At 36.6% G+C, this 16,331-nt stretch overlaps 1 protein-coding gene and 1 pseudogene across 6 annotated transcripts in view; one reads left to right on the forward strand and one right to left on the reverse strand.

Moving 5' to 3' along the window:
* The window catches only part of Gpbp1 (GC-rich promoter binding protein 1), a 75,044-nt gene that overhangs the window by 51,383 nt on the left and 7,330 nt on the right, over positions 1 to 16,331 (reverse strand). For 3 of the 6 annotated variants that reach the window (XM_074077474.1, XM_074077475.1, XM_074077469.1), the window contains exon 3: positions 1,007 to 1,126. In XM_074077474.1, coding sequence (XP_073933575.1) covers positions 1,007 to 1,069 — 63 coding nt within the window. In that variant the 5' untranslated portion in view covers positions 1,070 to 1,126. Of the gene's footprint in view, positions 1 to 1,006; positions 1,127 to 3,444; positions 3,552 to 10,314; positions 10,351 to 16,331 lie in introns of all 6 variants that reach the window. The other 3 variants (XM_074077471.1, XM_074077472.1, XM_074077473.1) reach the window with 3 other exon arrangements.
* LOC141424548 (small nucleolar RNA SNORA40) lies at positions 14,075 to 14,194 on the forward strand (annotated as a pseudogene).

The raw sequence follows: 16,331 nt of genomic DNA on the forward strand, positions 1-16,331 counted from the left end.
AGCACTGCTGGAAACAATATAGCAATCAACTAGCAATTACTGAAGCCTAACAGATGTGTGTGATACCAAATAAACCAGACAGTTTTACCCGGATATCGGAAAAGATAAAGCAGCAGCTCTGATAAAACCACCTTCATCCAAGAGTGATTGAGCCCATGCCCTTTATTCTGAAAGGTGATCATTTCACTTTCCTTGTGGATAAAGGTCAGTATTTAAAATGAACATAGCAAGAACTGAGAATAATTCTAAATCACTGAATTTGTCAAATTATGCTCAAATTAGATGTGTGGCAAAGTTCTTTGCAAACTTTAAACTACCATATAAACTGGGTATCATTACTAGTTACCAGGGCAATCAATATAAAGTCATAAAAGATATTAAAAAAGGTAAAATGAGCTGGGTGTTGGTTGTTCACACCTGTAATCCTAGCTACTTGGGAGGCTGCGATCAGGAAGATGGAGGTTCCAGGCCAGCCCGGGGAATTAGTTCTCAAGACCCTCCAAAATAACCACAGTAAAATGGACTGGAGGTATGGTTTAAGTAGCAGAGTGTGTGCTTTGTAAGCCAAATCCCTGAGTTCAAATGCCAGTTCCATCCAAAAAAAAAACCCAGAGGTAGGGAGATGGTGTAAAGTATAAAGAAGATGTAAATTTCAAAGTGTCTGATTGGTTTGAATTAAAATGTTTGACATCTTCAATACTACATAACTCAACCTTAAAGGAAAATGGTTTAGTATGGTGACCTTAAAGGAAAATGGTTTAGTATGGTGACAGTACACAGAAAACTGACTTTTAAACTAAAAAGACCCATAATAAGTAAAAAATTATTTGGATGATGACATAAATGTTCTTCTCTACAAAGAAGTCTTTTCCTGCTGACTTTGTGCATGCTAAAGCACTCTGCCACTGAGCCACACCCAGTCCAAGCCTTCACATTTTGGTTGCACTGGTATACAACATAAGCTAAAGAGAGGCAGACAGAAAGTCAAGAGATGCAGAAAGAGTACCTTTGTTGATGAAGGTGGAGTAGGAAAATTAAGCCAGGCTGGAGCAAAGTCATGCTGCGCCATTTAGGTCCAGTCTCTCCAACTCAGTGAAACAAGGCTTCAACACCTCATGGCAAGTCCCTGTCATAAAAAAAAAAAAAAAAAGAAATAAAATTTTAAAAATGGAAGGAATTAGATCTGTAGCTTCTAGGCAAGATTATCTCCTTTAAAAATTATGCTACACCTCCTTTAAATTATAATGATCCAGGCTGTCGGAATGGCTCAAGTGGTAGATCATCTGCCTAGCAAGTTTGAGTTCAAATTTTATGAAGCCAGTGTCCTGGACTAAGCTCTTGCACTAGTCCTTAGTAGACAGCCTAAGATCAATATGGAGTCATTCACACTAAAGTTCCATATACCCAAACTGAAACTAAATTGTTACCTGGCCTTCAGAGAAATAAATAAAATTTCCAAACAGACCAGTTTCAAATCAGAATAAAATTCCCACTGCTTTAATTTTGCCCCAAAATAACTTGAAGTTAACCAATCAGTTGTCTTATTGTTCTGACTCCCTATCCCCTCCTTACTACATTTTGAAATGACCAATCTGGTTTTTCTTCAATATTTTTCTGCCTATAAAACCAAGTTACATTCAGCACATCATAACATTTACCCTGATTTACACTAAGAGATGTTGCCAGTTGTACAATAGCAAATAATGCTAACTAAAGATCTTTACATTTTGTCTTTTCACAGAATAAAAACCTACAAAAGGCAAAACCAGTGATAACATCAGTTGCAGCCTCCAAGAGGCATTTTTTTGAGCAATGGGGCATTATGTTGATTGTGGTGATGATTATACAACTGACAACATATGCCAAAATTCAAACTGTACACTTAGAACTGGCATAGTTTTCTGTGAAGTATACCACAATATAGGTTATTTTTAAAGATCAAATAAACAACTAGAATCAAGTATCTTTTGTTGTGAAACAGTATAAAGTATGCTATGATGTATTATTCTTCTCACACCCCAAATGGAATTTGAAATGTTATCTAACTACCAATTTGCATGAAATTCAGTAAGAAAAACAAGTTAAAGGGGAGACATCTGTGGCAAGCAATCCACCAATTCTTCAAGAAGTTAAACACAGAATTACCTATGACCCAGCCATCTTTATTAGGTATCTACCTCCAAGAAATAAAAGGAGGTATTCAAATACTCACACACCAGCATTCACAGGAACACTATTAACAAGAGTCAAAAGGGTAGAAATCATTCCACAGACAAATGAAGGAACTAAATGTGGCATTTACATACAATAGAATGGTAAGCCATGAAAATGAATAAAGTACTGATAACAAGCTACCAAAAAGAACTTCAAAACTTACAAGAAAGAAAAAAGAAAAACTCTAAGAGCTGAGGGTGTAGCTCAGTCAAGTGCCTAACTCGTGTGAGGGTCTCGGTTCAGTTCTCCAGCACACAAAAATAATTTATAATAAAATGAACTGATTTAATTTTCATAAAACTCACAACCAAAGAAACATGAAAATTGTTCCTTAAACAAAATTATATTTATTGGGCTTTTCTTTCCTCAAAAACTGAAGAAGGCTGTATCTTTTTGGAATCATCCTACAGGATCTTTTTTTAAGGACTGGTAAAGGTAAACTTTAATTTAGAATTATAATGCAAACAATGTGGACTAATTGGAATAAAATCTAGTTCAAACCAACTTATTTACTGAATGGCCAACATGTGCAGTATGGGCCTATGTTCTATCTTCACCAAAAAATACAAGGCTAAAGAAGGCAATCCTGGGCTGAAGGAGTGGCTCAAACGGTTACAGCACCTGCCTAACAAGCATGAGGCCCTGAGTTCAAACCCCATAGCTAAAAAGCTGATAGAGTTAACAAATAATTTAAAACAAGGTCTCTGCCTCAAGTCTTTTCAGAAAAGTTATAGGTATAATCAATGACTATTTTTCTTGGAAGTATTTATTGTAAGGTAAGTGCCAACATTATAAGGGCTCAAATAAAGGAAAGAAATATGGATTGGCTATTTGTTTTTGTTTGGGTTTTTTTTTTTTTTTTGGTTTTTCTTTATAAATAAGAAAGGCTAGATCAACTTAAATGCAAAAGGGGCAGAATTACAAAAGATTTAAGTAATTTACCCCTGAACAGCGAGACCAATAAATGACTGAACCGAGACAACAAGAACCCAGGTCCTTCTATCTCAAAAGCTGCTTTTCCGTTACCAGTATCTCCTAAACTTTCCCAAAAGTTTAAAAAACTTAATTAACCCCACTTTGCTCCCCCTTCCAAAAAATTGTTTTCAGAAGAATAACCAAAATAACCTGTCTTCAAGGTATTTGTTTTTTATAAACATTTGAAATTTCTGCATTGTACCAACATATCCATACATGTCTTAATATTTAAAAAAAAATCTTAACAGTATTTACCTTAGTAAAATAACCTTGAACCAAGAGATGCTTAGTTTACCTTTGGGGCTTCTTACACCATGAGAAAGCACTGCCAGACTATAAATCTCAGCGACAGCTTAGTTATACTGGAATATAAACATGTACAAAAGTAAGGATAAGACTGAAGGAAGGTGTGGCTCAACCAGTAGAGTGCCTGCTTTGCACTGAGTTCAAACCCCAGCTCCACCAAAAAAAAAAAAAAAGTAAGTATATGATGTAGAATTCAACTTTTTAAAAACAGGGTTTACACACTAGAATAATTACAAACGATATGCTAACATATCCTTTTATGGTAAAAAGTCAGTCATTATTACTTAACATTTTGAACTTATTTAGCCCAATACACAAAATTATCATGATTTGTATTATTTTAATAAGAAAAATGAAACTGCCTTCTCAAGGACTAATACAGAAAAAATAGTTGAATTATCACTTTTCTCCCTACCTGACGGAGAGAGGAAAAGAGAAAAGGCAGGCAGGCAAGCAATGAAACAATAACTCTGTGTTAAAAATTTTAAATAATTTTTTGGGTGGGGGGAGGGGGAAAGGGAGGCACCACTGGCATTTGAACTCAGGGCCTTGTAGTTGATAATCAAGCACTCTACCACTTGAACAGCACCTCCAGCCCAAGTGATACTTTTTAAACAGCCTTTTTTGGAAATTGGGAGCTTCCTTTCTAAATGAATTAAACCATCCTATAAAGAATATACCAGAAACAAACAGGTCTAGTCATTAAACTCTCAGCTTAAGAGGCCAGTAACAAATAGGTCAACAAACACTACTTTTGGCCACCTTCCTTCTCAAGGCTAACTCAATTATCACATTACTGGTTTCCTTTGTATCCCTATGGTTACTCCTCCTTGGTGTCCTTGTCAGGCTCTCCTCACCCCCTCATGTTTATGTATCTCAATGCCTAGCCCTAGATCTAACTGCAGTGACATAAAACTGTAACTCGTAAGTCAGAAGCCAGCTGGGCACCAGTGGCTCACACCTGTAATCCTAACTATAGCCAGCCCGGACAAAATATCCTTCACAAAAAGAAAAGAAATAAATAAATAAATAAATAAAAACAAGGTCTAGGAAAAAAGGTGGAGGCCCTGAGTTCAAACCACAATACTGAAAAAGGAAAAAAAAAAGTCAGAACCCAATAAATACTATGATACCACTTACTTTGACATCTACAAAAAATGATTATCACTAAATTTCATAGGAATATTGTTATATACAACAGGTATTTCATATCTTGTAAAGACAAAATGTAAGTGTTCTGAAACTGCAAAAAGAAATTTTATTATGTTTTCCTACCCTGTAAATGTGTTCTTTGCTTTTGTTTTAAAAATATTCATTGGAATCCAAATCATAATATATATATAAAACCATAATCAAGATACAAAGTAAGTTTTTTTTGTTTACTAAATGATTATTCCCTAGCGAAATAAATATTTTAAGCATGAAAGTATTTCAACTGCAAAGTGCAAAGTGGCCTCAATATATGGATTTTTTTTGGGGGGGTAGTATTGAGATTTCAACTCAGGGCCTCATACTTACTAGGCAGGTGTTCTACCTATTGGGCTATACCACCAGCCCTGAATTCTTAACTGAAATAAATAAAATCCAAATGTTAAGCAGTCAACATTAGGAACAGCAAAAAGTTATAATAAACATTTATAAAGACTACAGAAGCCAGAAATGGTGGCTCAAGCATATAATCCTAGATGCCACAGAGGCAGAAAACAGGAAAATCGTGATTTGAGGCCAACCTGGGTAAAAGTTCACGAGGCCCCATCTCAATCAACTTTTAAAAAGCTAGTCATGGTGGGATGCACCTGTCATCCCACCTGATCATAGTCCAGGCTGGCCAAGGCATATAGCTAGAACTGATCTCAAAAATGAAGTTGGACTGCGGACGTAGCTCATTGATAAATGCTTACCTAGCATGTACAGGTAAGGTTCAATCGCCAGCATTGCAAAATAAACAAAGCCAAAAAAGGGCGGGAGTGAGCAGGGTGCCATGGCCCACGTGGTAGAGTGCCTACCTAGCAAATGTGAGGCCCTGAATTCAAACCTACTGCCCAAAAAAAAAAAACAAAAACTAAGAAATGATAACCTCTGCCATAATGAAAATATAAAACCACTAAGATACTAACTTGTAAATTCTCTTCATTCATACCCATCACAAACACAATAGGATCTTGAGTTCATGATTGGCACCCTGACCTCAAACATTCCAAAACATTCCATTAAAAAGGGAGAAAAAAGGCTGGAATACAGTTCAGGGGTAAATGTGATTATTATTTAACAGGACATGGGTTCAATTACCAAACCTAAAATACAGAAAGTAAGCAAAGAAACAATGAAACTGTGACAAGAGGAAGCTGGGCTGGGGCTCGGCTCAAGTGGTAGAGCACCTATGTAGCAAGCGTGAGGCCGTGAGTTCAAACCCTATTACCACTATTTAAAAAAAAAAAGAGGCGGTCATGAGCCATTTCACAAAATCTTTGGAGTTAACTGTAAATGGCGGCATAGTAACTGATGAAACAAAACAACGGATCCCAAGACCTAGATAGAATGTTATGTGTGGAAGGTAGGATACATATATGAAGCTGTTCTGCTCCATAGAAAACTGGTATTTAAAATTCAAAAACTGCAGAGATGGCAGAGAAGTACATGGGACTGCAAAAGAAAAAAATTAAAACAAGGTATATTCTCTCAAGTGTTCACATGAACACTGACACTACAAAGAGATGTGGCTTTTCAGGATCTTACAATCTCAGTGCCATTTAGTAAGTACTTCTCACATACACAAAACTCCAGCTTTTTATCACTTCATTCTTCAATATGAATAATCATCAAATGTTTTAAGAAAGGAAGCAATATATAACAGACCATTATAAAAACCACTAACACAAAAGAAAACAATTTAAAGAAATGATAAATGAATTTTTTAAAATCTCAAGGACAAGTAACTTCTAAAGAGAATGAGAGGACTCTTCTACAAATGAAGAAAAAAAATAAGACATCAAGCCAAAAAGAATTTTTTTAGTGGAAGCAAAACATAAATAAAATCAAGGAAAAAATATTTATCTTTTACAGTTTTTCCCATTAGGAGGTCCAGTTACTTTCAACAAACAGGAGGCGTCAGTACACCAAAGTTCCTGGTCTGAATATGGAAATTAAGACTATAATGATACTTCTCTTCAGATGAAACAGATAACGAATAGGAAAGAGTTATAAACTGTAAAGTACTACTTAAGTCTTTTTTTTTTTTAATCAGGGCTTTACTGATAAAATATGAATCATCCAAGTACACTGTATGTATCTATGGAAATATCACCATGAAACCCCTTGTACTAAATTAATGTATACTAATTTTTTTAAAAAACCCAAAATGTAATACAATTTTTAATGAATCCAGACAGCCTGGACTGTGAGGATGGTGTGACTCCTTAAGATTTTAAGAATGGTTCAGAAACAAAAAAATGGCACTGACATTTTACATATCTCAACTGATCCTCAAAAAAGGGTATTTTTGCTGGAGTTTACAATCCTAGCTACTCAGGAGGCAGAGATCAGAAGGATCGCAGTTCAAAGCCAGCCTGGGCAAATAGTTTGTGAGACGCCATCCTGAAAATATCTAACACAAAAAGGGCTGGTGGAGTGGCTCAAGGTGTAGGCCCTGAGTTCAAGCCCCAGTACCAAAAAAAAAAAAAAAAAAAAAAAAAAGAGGGTATTTTTCACCTTAATTTAAAGAGGGGATGGGGGAGGTAATCATGGCTCATGCCTTCACGCCTTTAATCCTAGCTATTCAGGAGGTGAAATTTAGGAGGATGGAAGTTTAAGGCCAGCCTGGGCAAAAAGTTGAGATCCAGTCTTAACAGAAAAAGCTGGGCGAAGTGGCACATGTCTGTTATCCCAGCTACTGTGGGAAGCATAAATAGGAGGATCAAGGCCCAGGCCAGCCAGGGCAAAAATCAAGACCATTTCAAAAATAACTGAAGCAAATCAGGAGCCAGTGCCTCACACCTGTAATCCTAGGTACTCTGGACACAGAGATCAGGAGGACAGAGGTTCAAAGACAGACCAGGCAAAAAGTTCTCAAGACCCTAACTCAAAATTACCCAACGGCCTACTGTCAAAGTTCCTAATTAGCTTCAAATATAAGCATGTCTTACTCCAGTCTTTTCATCTATGGCACAGAATTCTTTTATTTTTAGTGGTATTAAGGACCAAATGCAGGGCCTACACGCTATACCACTAAGCACTGAGTTACACTCTCAACCTCCCAAAATCCTTTTTTCCCCCCTCTGTGCTAGGGATTGCTAGGCAAGTGCTCTACCACTGAGTCACATCTGCAGCTCATTTTTCTTTATTTTTTGAGACAGGTCTCCCTGTGTATCCCAGGCTGGCCTCAAACTCATGATCCTCCAGTCTGCCAGAGCCTGCCAAATACTCTGATTATAGTCATACATCTGCAAGCTTGAATCAGAATTCATTTTTTAAAAAGTGATTTTCCTATTTACAAGACAGTTTTATAATTTGCATGTCAAAGGCCAATCAAAATTCCAATTACAAAATTACAAAAAAAGTTTAGTTAAATAAAATAAAAAGTTTTTTTTTCTTTTTTGGGGTAGGGCTTCACACTTGCTAGGCAGGCACTCTACCACTTGAGCCACTCTGCCAGTACTTTTTTGTGCTGGGTATTTTCGAGATAGGGTCTCGTATTTACCGGAGCTAGCTTTGAACTATAATCCTCCTGGTCTCTGCCTCCTGAGTAGCTCGGTTACAGGAATGAATCACTGGCACCTGGCTTAAATACAGTTTAATTCAGATAAAATGGCTTTTAAAACAAAAAAACCAAACAGTACTGGGATTTGAACTTGGGGCCTCATGCTTATTAGACAGGTGCTTACCACCTGAGCCACACCTCCAAGCCCCACATTAAAAGGCTTTTTCAAACTCTTTTATTTGGTATGACTCAGTTTTAAAGGTACAGTAATGAAAATGCCTTAGCATTTAAATGGAAGAGAATACAAGGTCCACACAGTCTGAAACACACACACACAAAATCAGTATGAGAAATGTTGGGAGAACTCTCTTTCCTCAAAACATACCCAAAATAGGATACAGCTCTCCCCTCCCGTTCAATCCTGATTAACAGAGAGAAAGGAAGGGAAAGAGAGAGGGAGAAGAAAGAGAAAACGGGAGAGAAGAGAAAGACAGAAAAGAGAAGGAGGGAGTGAGAAATGGATGAAAAGGGAGGGAGGGAAGAAGACAAAAAAAAGAAGGGAAAGAGAAAGGGAGCTGGATATGTAGCTCCGGGTATGTAGCTCACTTGCCTAGCATGCAGAAGGCTCTGGGCTTGAGGCCCTGTGTTCTAGCCCAGCCCAGCAAATACTTACCTAAAATAATCATCAAATGGCTCAGATTCAAAAGGAGAAAAATAAAACCAACACAAAAGAGGAAATTTTTATATCAAAAAGAGCTGGGCATGGAGGTACCCACCTGTAATCCCAGCACTTGGGAGGCTGAAGCAGGTGTCTGTGAGTTAGATGCCAGCCTGAGTTATATGACAAGACCCAGGCTCAAAACAAGGAGTGGAGAGGGGAAAGGACACACACAAGCTGGGGACAAGGCTGAAGGGGTAGAGCACATGACTTAGCAAGCTGGAGGCCGTGAGTTCAAAACCCAGTTCCAGAGAGAGAGAGAGAGAGAGAAGGGGGGGGGGGAGGGAGAGAGGGGGAGAGAGGGGGAGAGGGAGAGAGAGAGAGAGAGAGAGAGAGAGAGAGAGAGAGAGAGAGAGAGATGGTATGACAGCCCAGAAGTGATAAAAACTTATATATTAAAAATATATATGTAAACACAAAAAATGTTCCACATGACAAAATTCACCAAGACCAAGACAACAGGAAAATGGGCAAAGGAGATAAAGTTTATAGAAAAATCAATGGTTTTATTTCATTCATTCATTGGTAGTACTGGGGTTTGAACTCAGGGCCTCATGCAGGCACTCTCCAGCTTGAGTCAAGTCCCCAACCCTTTCATCACCCCCCATATAGGGTCTGGACTTTTTTGACTAGGATTGATCCTCCTTTATGGCCTGCAGTGTAGGTGGGATTACAGGTGCCTACATTGGGATTACAAACCACCATGCCCAATTTATTTGCTGAGATGGAGATTTCACTACCTTTTTGTCCCTGCTGGCTTGGTGATCCTCCCAAGTATCTAGGATTACAGGTGTGGGCACAGAAAAACAACTAATGCATGGAAATTTTTCATTCATTCAAAAGAAAAAAGCAACCTGCCAAAGAAAAGGCTGACATCCCATTCCCCTCAGAAGTCTAAACTGAGGAGCTGAGAATATAGGTCAGTATAGAGGACTTACCTAGCTCACACAAGGCCCTATGATTTCAATCCCTAGAACTGCCCCCTCAATGGAAAAAAAAAAAAAATCTAAGATGGTATACTTCTAATGGAGAGTAATTTTTGACTGTCATTCAAAATTACACTCAGACATCCACTCATCGGAATTTGTAAGAATATTCACAACCATTACTCATTAAAAAAAAAAAAAGAACCTGATGTATATCAACAGATGCATGATTAAATATACTACTATACAGTCAATAAAACGGAGGTATCTGCTAGACACTGTGACATAAGCTTGCAGTAGTCCCAGTAACCATGAGGCTGAAGCAGGAGGATCCTTTTCTTCTAGGAGTTTGAGACCAACCTTGGCAACACACTGAGACCCCATCTCAAAAATTGAAAAAAAAAAAGGAAAAAAACCTTTACACGTATCAGTATAATTTTCAAAGACTGGCAGAGTAGCTCAAGAGGTAGAGAACCTACCTAGCAAGCACGAGGCCCTGAGTTCAAACCCCAATACTGTAAAAAAGAAAAAAGACATTTCATTAAATAAAAAAAAAGGCAGGAGTAGGTACACATCATGCTATGATTTGTATTAGAAAGAAAATATATGTCTAAATACACAGTTTCTCTAGAAAAAATACCTAAGAAACTAAGTAATTTCCTCAAGAGTACACAATTTTTGGTCTATTAAAAGGTGCCGACTTTTCCCTAAAAATTCTGTAACTTCTATAATTTGTACTATGTGTAAATTCAAAATAACTTTAAATCCTTTTAGTATGACTCATCTTTACCATTTCCTAAATCCTTAACATCATTCATATTTTGCTAAAACTGAGTTAGACTGAAGACCAATCATTCCAAGAGTAATAAGTTTCAGCAAAAGAACTTTTTTTTAATGAGCCTAACCTCATGAACAAGTGGTGGACCAACAGAATCCTTGACATGAAGTGAAAGATTCGGAAATTCAAGTCCCTTAATTTAAGGACATACATGATCACGAAGATAACTAAAAATACACTGAATATATTATTTGCTATGCATTTAATTAGATCTCATAAGCTCATTTAGTCCTCATAATATCCCTAAGAGACTAATATTACCTTCTTTTTAAAACAAGAAAAACAGGGTTTTTTGTAAAGATGTGAAGCACATTTTGAGTTCCCAAGGTCTCAATACTAGTCAGTGGTAGCTCAAACTCTTAATCACAACGCACACATACGCATACTACGAATAAATCAGGACACATCAGGTGCAGAACTTACCTGATACAAACACTAGCCTTAATAACAGATATATAAATAACCGCCTAAATGCTGAGTTTTTAGTTTTGCCTGTCAGGCACAGTCTTGAGCTACGGCTATATCAAACCATACAAAATACAGGTCTCAATAACCTACACACAAGTTAAAGCATATATATATATATATATATATATATATATATATATATATATAAATATATATCATGTAGGTAAATTAAAAGAAAATCATATGAGCTGCCACAGGAGTTAAAATTGTTTTTCCACCAACCCAGCCACTTCAGTCCTCAAACAGGCTACTGTCTTTTCAGCAAATTAAGTATTTAATTGCACCCACATGAAAACATTTTCACTCACTTTTCAATATCCTGTATTATCCTTATAAAAGGAACTCATTTTAATGGTCGAGTAACTGAAGAATAATTCATGAAACTAGCAATCAACTTAAAGGGAAAAAATTAAGGTACCTAGTTTGCACAGGGCAAAGTCCTTTTAAGAAATCTTGTTATTCAAGTGACCTAGAAGTGTTCCACAATCACGTCATCACTCACTCGATAAAAGCCATAAGCCCCTCAAATAATGACACTACTGTCAGGTACTGGTGGCTCACACCTGTAATCCTAGCTTCTACACACAAAGATCAGGAGGATCACGGTTCGAAGCCAGCCTGGGCAAATAGTTCCGTGAGATCCTATCTCAAAAAACTCTTCACAAAAAATAGGCTGGTGGAATGGCTCAAGGTATAGGCCCTGAGTTTAAACCCAGTACCGCAAAATAAATAAATAAAATAAAAAGGGGGGGAGACACTATTTACTATAAATGGTCATGGCCTTCCTGATTCTTAAAAACAAGGAGCTGTAAATTCTATTTGCTCATCTATTTCAATGCCACTCCTTGAAACCTAAAAACAAATGTTCTGTTTAAAGCAGATGACAGCTATTAAGAGGGTTTCAATTCCTCTGATTCTTAAGAATCATGATAAAGAAGTCTTCATCAGGCATCTCTTCACGAAGAGAAACCAGTCTTAAATCTAGCAAACAGACCAGAAAGATCATGCAACAAATTAAGTCTAAGCAGACTGAATCAAGTTGGCTACAAATTTCACCAAGTCCCTAAGAAATTAAAAGGCAGCTTTATAATAAAAATACCAACCACCATATACCCAATTCTAAACAAAAACCAAAAAGGCAAAGTACCTAAGATGTGATTAATTCTTTTATTCTACAAATAACTGCACTAAGAATATAATAAATGAGACATGGTCCCCGCCTTCTGAGAGTTTATGTGATAAAGATGGATAACAGAAAATAAACAAGGTAATTATACATTTTGAAAGATAGTAAGTAGGATATTACAGAATAAAAGGAATCAAAAAATATAGAAAGGGGAATGCCAACTTTACAGAGAGTAGAGAAAGTGTATCAGAGCAAGTAATGGCTGAGCTAAAATAGAGCTAAGTTCAGTTATGCACATCAATAGTCCCAGCTACTTGAAAGACTGAAAAATTAAGTTACCACTTTAAAAGGATCATTCTGCTCTGTAAGAAAACTATATAATACAAATAGTAAAGAAAGTTAGGAGGTAACTACAATAGTTCAGATGAAAACAAGACAGTATCTTAGACAAGTAGTGGTAGGATAGAAATAGACATAGTTGGGAGATTTTGATAGAGCAAATAAACTTGCTAATAGTTTTAGATAGGGGAACAAGGAATCTAAAGATAATTCCCACATGTTTTAGTTTCATGAGAGGGATAGTGAAGCCAATTACTGAGGTTAAGAATAGACAAAATATGGGGCTGGGAAAGAAAAGCTTGGTTTTGAACATTAAAGATTTAGACTGGGGATTCAAATTTAAGATTTACATAAAGTTGCCATTTAAAAGTATGATGCCATATCTCAGATTATACAAATATGATCCAAAAGTGTAATACATTAACAATTTTAAATGTGCCATAAAATGCAATGTAAATATATCTAGTTTCTACTCAATTCTATCCCTTCACTTTATGTTTCCAAATTTAATCTCTCCCTCCCAGGTGATCACATGGTCCTCAACCACTACCATCTATCTGACCAGCTATAACATTATTAATGTTTGTATCGTTTTACAATTTCAAGGCACTTAGAATTCATTATTTCACTTGACTCTAATGATAATCTTGTAAGGCACTAGTTTGTAGAACAAGAATTAACAGTCATATAAGATTGGTTTGGCCAACATCAAATAGCTATTAATTGATGTGTAAAATCATGACTCAAATTTCAAGGCTCTTTTTAGTCTGTATTCACAGCACTTCAAAACAGACAAACTGTATGAACACAGGAATCTTCACAGTGCTGCTATGTTCTCTACTAAATGATAGTACACTATATAGTAGGCACTCAAACATTTGCTAACAAATACCCTCTTTAGCACATTAGCTATTATTCAAGAGGTACAAGAATCCCAGATGCACTGTTGAAATATCATGACAGCAAAGAAACTGATACTTTCTCATTTCCAATAATGATTAAACATATCTAATACAAAATGCCAATACCCAAATGATTTTGGGTACAGACATGACACTGTAACATGACATTCTAGAAAAAACATACAATAGTTAATGGCAGACTGGAGGTTTGGCTCAAGTGGTAAAGCACTTGCTTTGCAAGCGTGAAGCCCTGAGTTCAAATCCCAGTCCCACCAAAACAAACAAAAAAAAAAAGAAACAATAGTTAATGGCAAAAAACAGACTGGTGTGGCCAGGCGCTTGTGGCTCATGCCTGTAATCCTAGCTACTCAGAAGGCAGAGATCAGGAGGATCACAATTAGAAGTTCATGAGACCCTACCTCAAAAAAAAAAAATCACAAAAAAAAGGTGTTAGGTGGCTCAAGATATAGGCCCTGAGTTCAAGCCTCAGCACCAGCTCAAGTGGTAGAATGCCTACCTAGCAAGCATGAGGCCCTGAGTATAAACTCCAGTACCACCTACACCTATATACTGTGTTTTTATTTAACTTGTGGACAAAGACAGACAGGTACAAAAAAAAATAAATCCTCTGGCAACCCAAAATTCATTGTACAGAATCAATTTTGACACATATAAGAGGGAATATGGTGGGAAAAAGAAAAAAGAATAATATCCAAAGCAATAAAGGGCTGGCAGCTCACCTAAAGCAGTAGAGCATCTGCCTAGCAAGTGAGGCCCTGAGTTCAAACCTGCCAAAAAAAAAAAAAAAAAAAGAGGAAGTTTTAAGTAGTAATGTAATTTCAGGACCCAGGAGGCTATAGCAGAAGAACCAGAGTTCAAGGCCAACCAGGGCTATACAGATTGACCCTGGTCCCCAGACCGCCCCCCCCCCAAAAAAAAAGTTTAAAAATTTTCAACTGTACTTTCAATGACATATGTCTACTGCCAACAGTACTGAACACTACACACCTAGAAAGTTTCCACTATTTCACAAAATTCTATTCAACATAAGAGATACTATTTAAACATTAAGAAAGTTACCCAGAACAAAAATATACTTAACAGCATTTAATTGGTCCCCAACACCCCTCCCCTCCAACAAACAAAGAAAAATAAAAACAAATTCTGGCCCTGCCACTTGGGACCTCAGGTATATTATTTAATCTTGGACTGAGTTTCTTACACTATTACATGGAAAAATCACTTATTTTACATGGTAATCAGGAAAAACACTTTCCAAACTAACATTATATAAACATTACCTGTGAAGTGATTCAGAAGGAAAATATTCCTCAAATGAAAAATATGAAGGTACATTATAATAAAGTCATCTCTGTATTACATATTAACTAGGAAAATAAAATTTAGCTGCTGCCTAAGCAGAAAGTAAGTTCTTAATTTCTAAAACAGAGTAGTATTTTACTTTTGTCATATTATGATCTTTTAAAAACTGTAAACTATGAACCATAATGGTTAGGAGCATAGACTTCATACAGAAAAGGTAGGTTCAGAAGTAACACTTAACTGGTTGTGTGACCTTGACAAGCTGATTAAAATCTCTGTGCTTTCAGTTTTTCAACTGTAAAATGAGAATAACAAAAGAACCTTTCCACACATGTGCCTATGAGGACTAAATGAATTAGTACACTTAAAAGGCTTAAAATACTGCCTAAAACATGCTAACACCTGCTAAGCATTAGTTATTAGGATTCACTCATTATAATAAAGGTCAATATCCAAAATACATAAAGAATGCCTACAATTCAGTATCAACAATAAAAAACCTGATTAAAAAATGGGCAAAAAGCCAGGCAAGGTGGCACACAGCTGTAACCCCAGCACTCCAAAGGTTGAAGCAGGAGGATTTTGAGCCTGAATCTGGGCTAAAACAGTGAGACACGATCTTTCAAAAGAAAAAGAAAAAAAAAAAAAAAAGGCAAAGGACTTAAGTGTTTTTCTGAAGAAGATAAATGAATGGTACCTGAATATGCAATCAGTACATGAAAAGATGCACAGTATTAATCAAAACCACAAGCTAGCCGGACAGTCAGTGGAATCAAGCCTCTAATTCTAGCTGTTTGGGAGACTGATCTCAGTTGGAGGCCAGCCAGCCCAGGCAAATAGTTTGAGAGACCCCCCCATTTCCAAAATGGACTGGAGAAAAATGGACTGAAAGTATGGCTTAAGTGGTAGTGTTACAGCTTTGCAAGCATGAGGCCCTGAGTTCAAAACCCAGTCCCACCAAAAAAAACCAAAAAACCGAAAGATAAAAATAACCCTGTCTATCAAGAAATGAAGGTAAGCAAAATGTGCAAATAAATAAAAAATGGGGAATATTATTCACCCTTAAAAAAGAAATTCTAATACATGCTATAACATAGATGAACCCTGAAGGTATTACAGTTAAATTTTTAAAAATATCACAGACAAATACTGTGATTCCATGAATATGAAGTGTCTAAAGTAGTCAAAATACTGACAGAAAAGTAAAGTGATTGACTGCCAGGAGGTGGGTAAAGGGGAAAACGTGGAATCATTGTTTACTGACTATGGAGTTTCAGTTTGGGAGGATGAAAAGTCCTGGTGAAGGGAGTGGTGATTAGTGTATGATAATGTGAATGTACTTATGGCATATTTTGCTGTTTATTTTATCACAATTGTTTCCAAATTCACTTACTATACTAACTGGAAAATTAGTGTGAAGCAAAAACAAACAGGGTTAGGGGTGTACCTCAACTGTAAAGTGCTTGCCTACCATGTGTGATGGTCGAAGCAAAAAAAGAA

Source organism: Castor canadensis, chromosome 6, assembly GCF_047511655.1.
Source record: "Castor canadensis chromosome 6, mCasCan1.hap1v2, whole genome shotgun sequence".
Classification (NCBI taxonomy): Eukaryota; Metazoa; Chordata; class Mammalia; order Rodentia; family Castoridae; genus Castor; species Castor canadensis.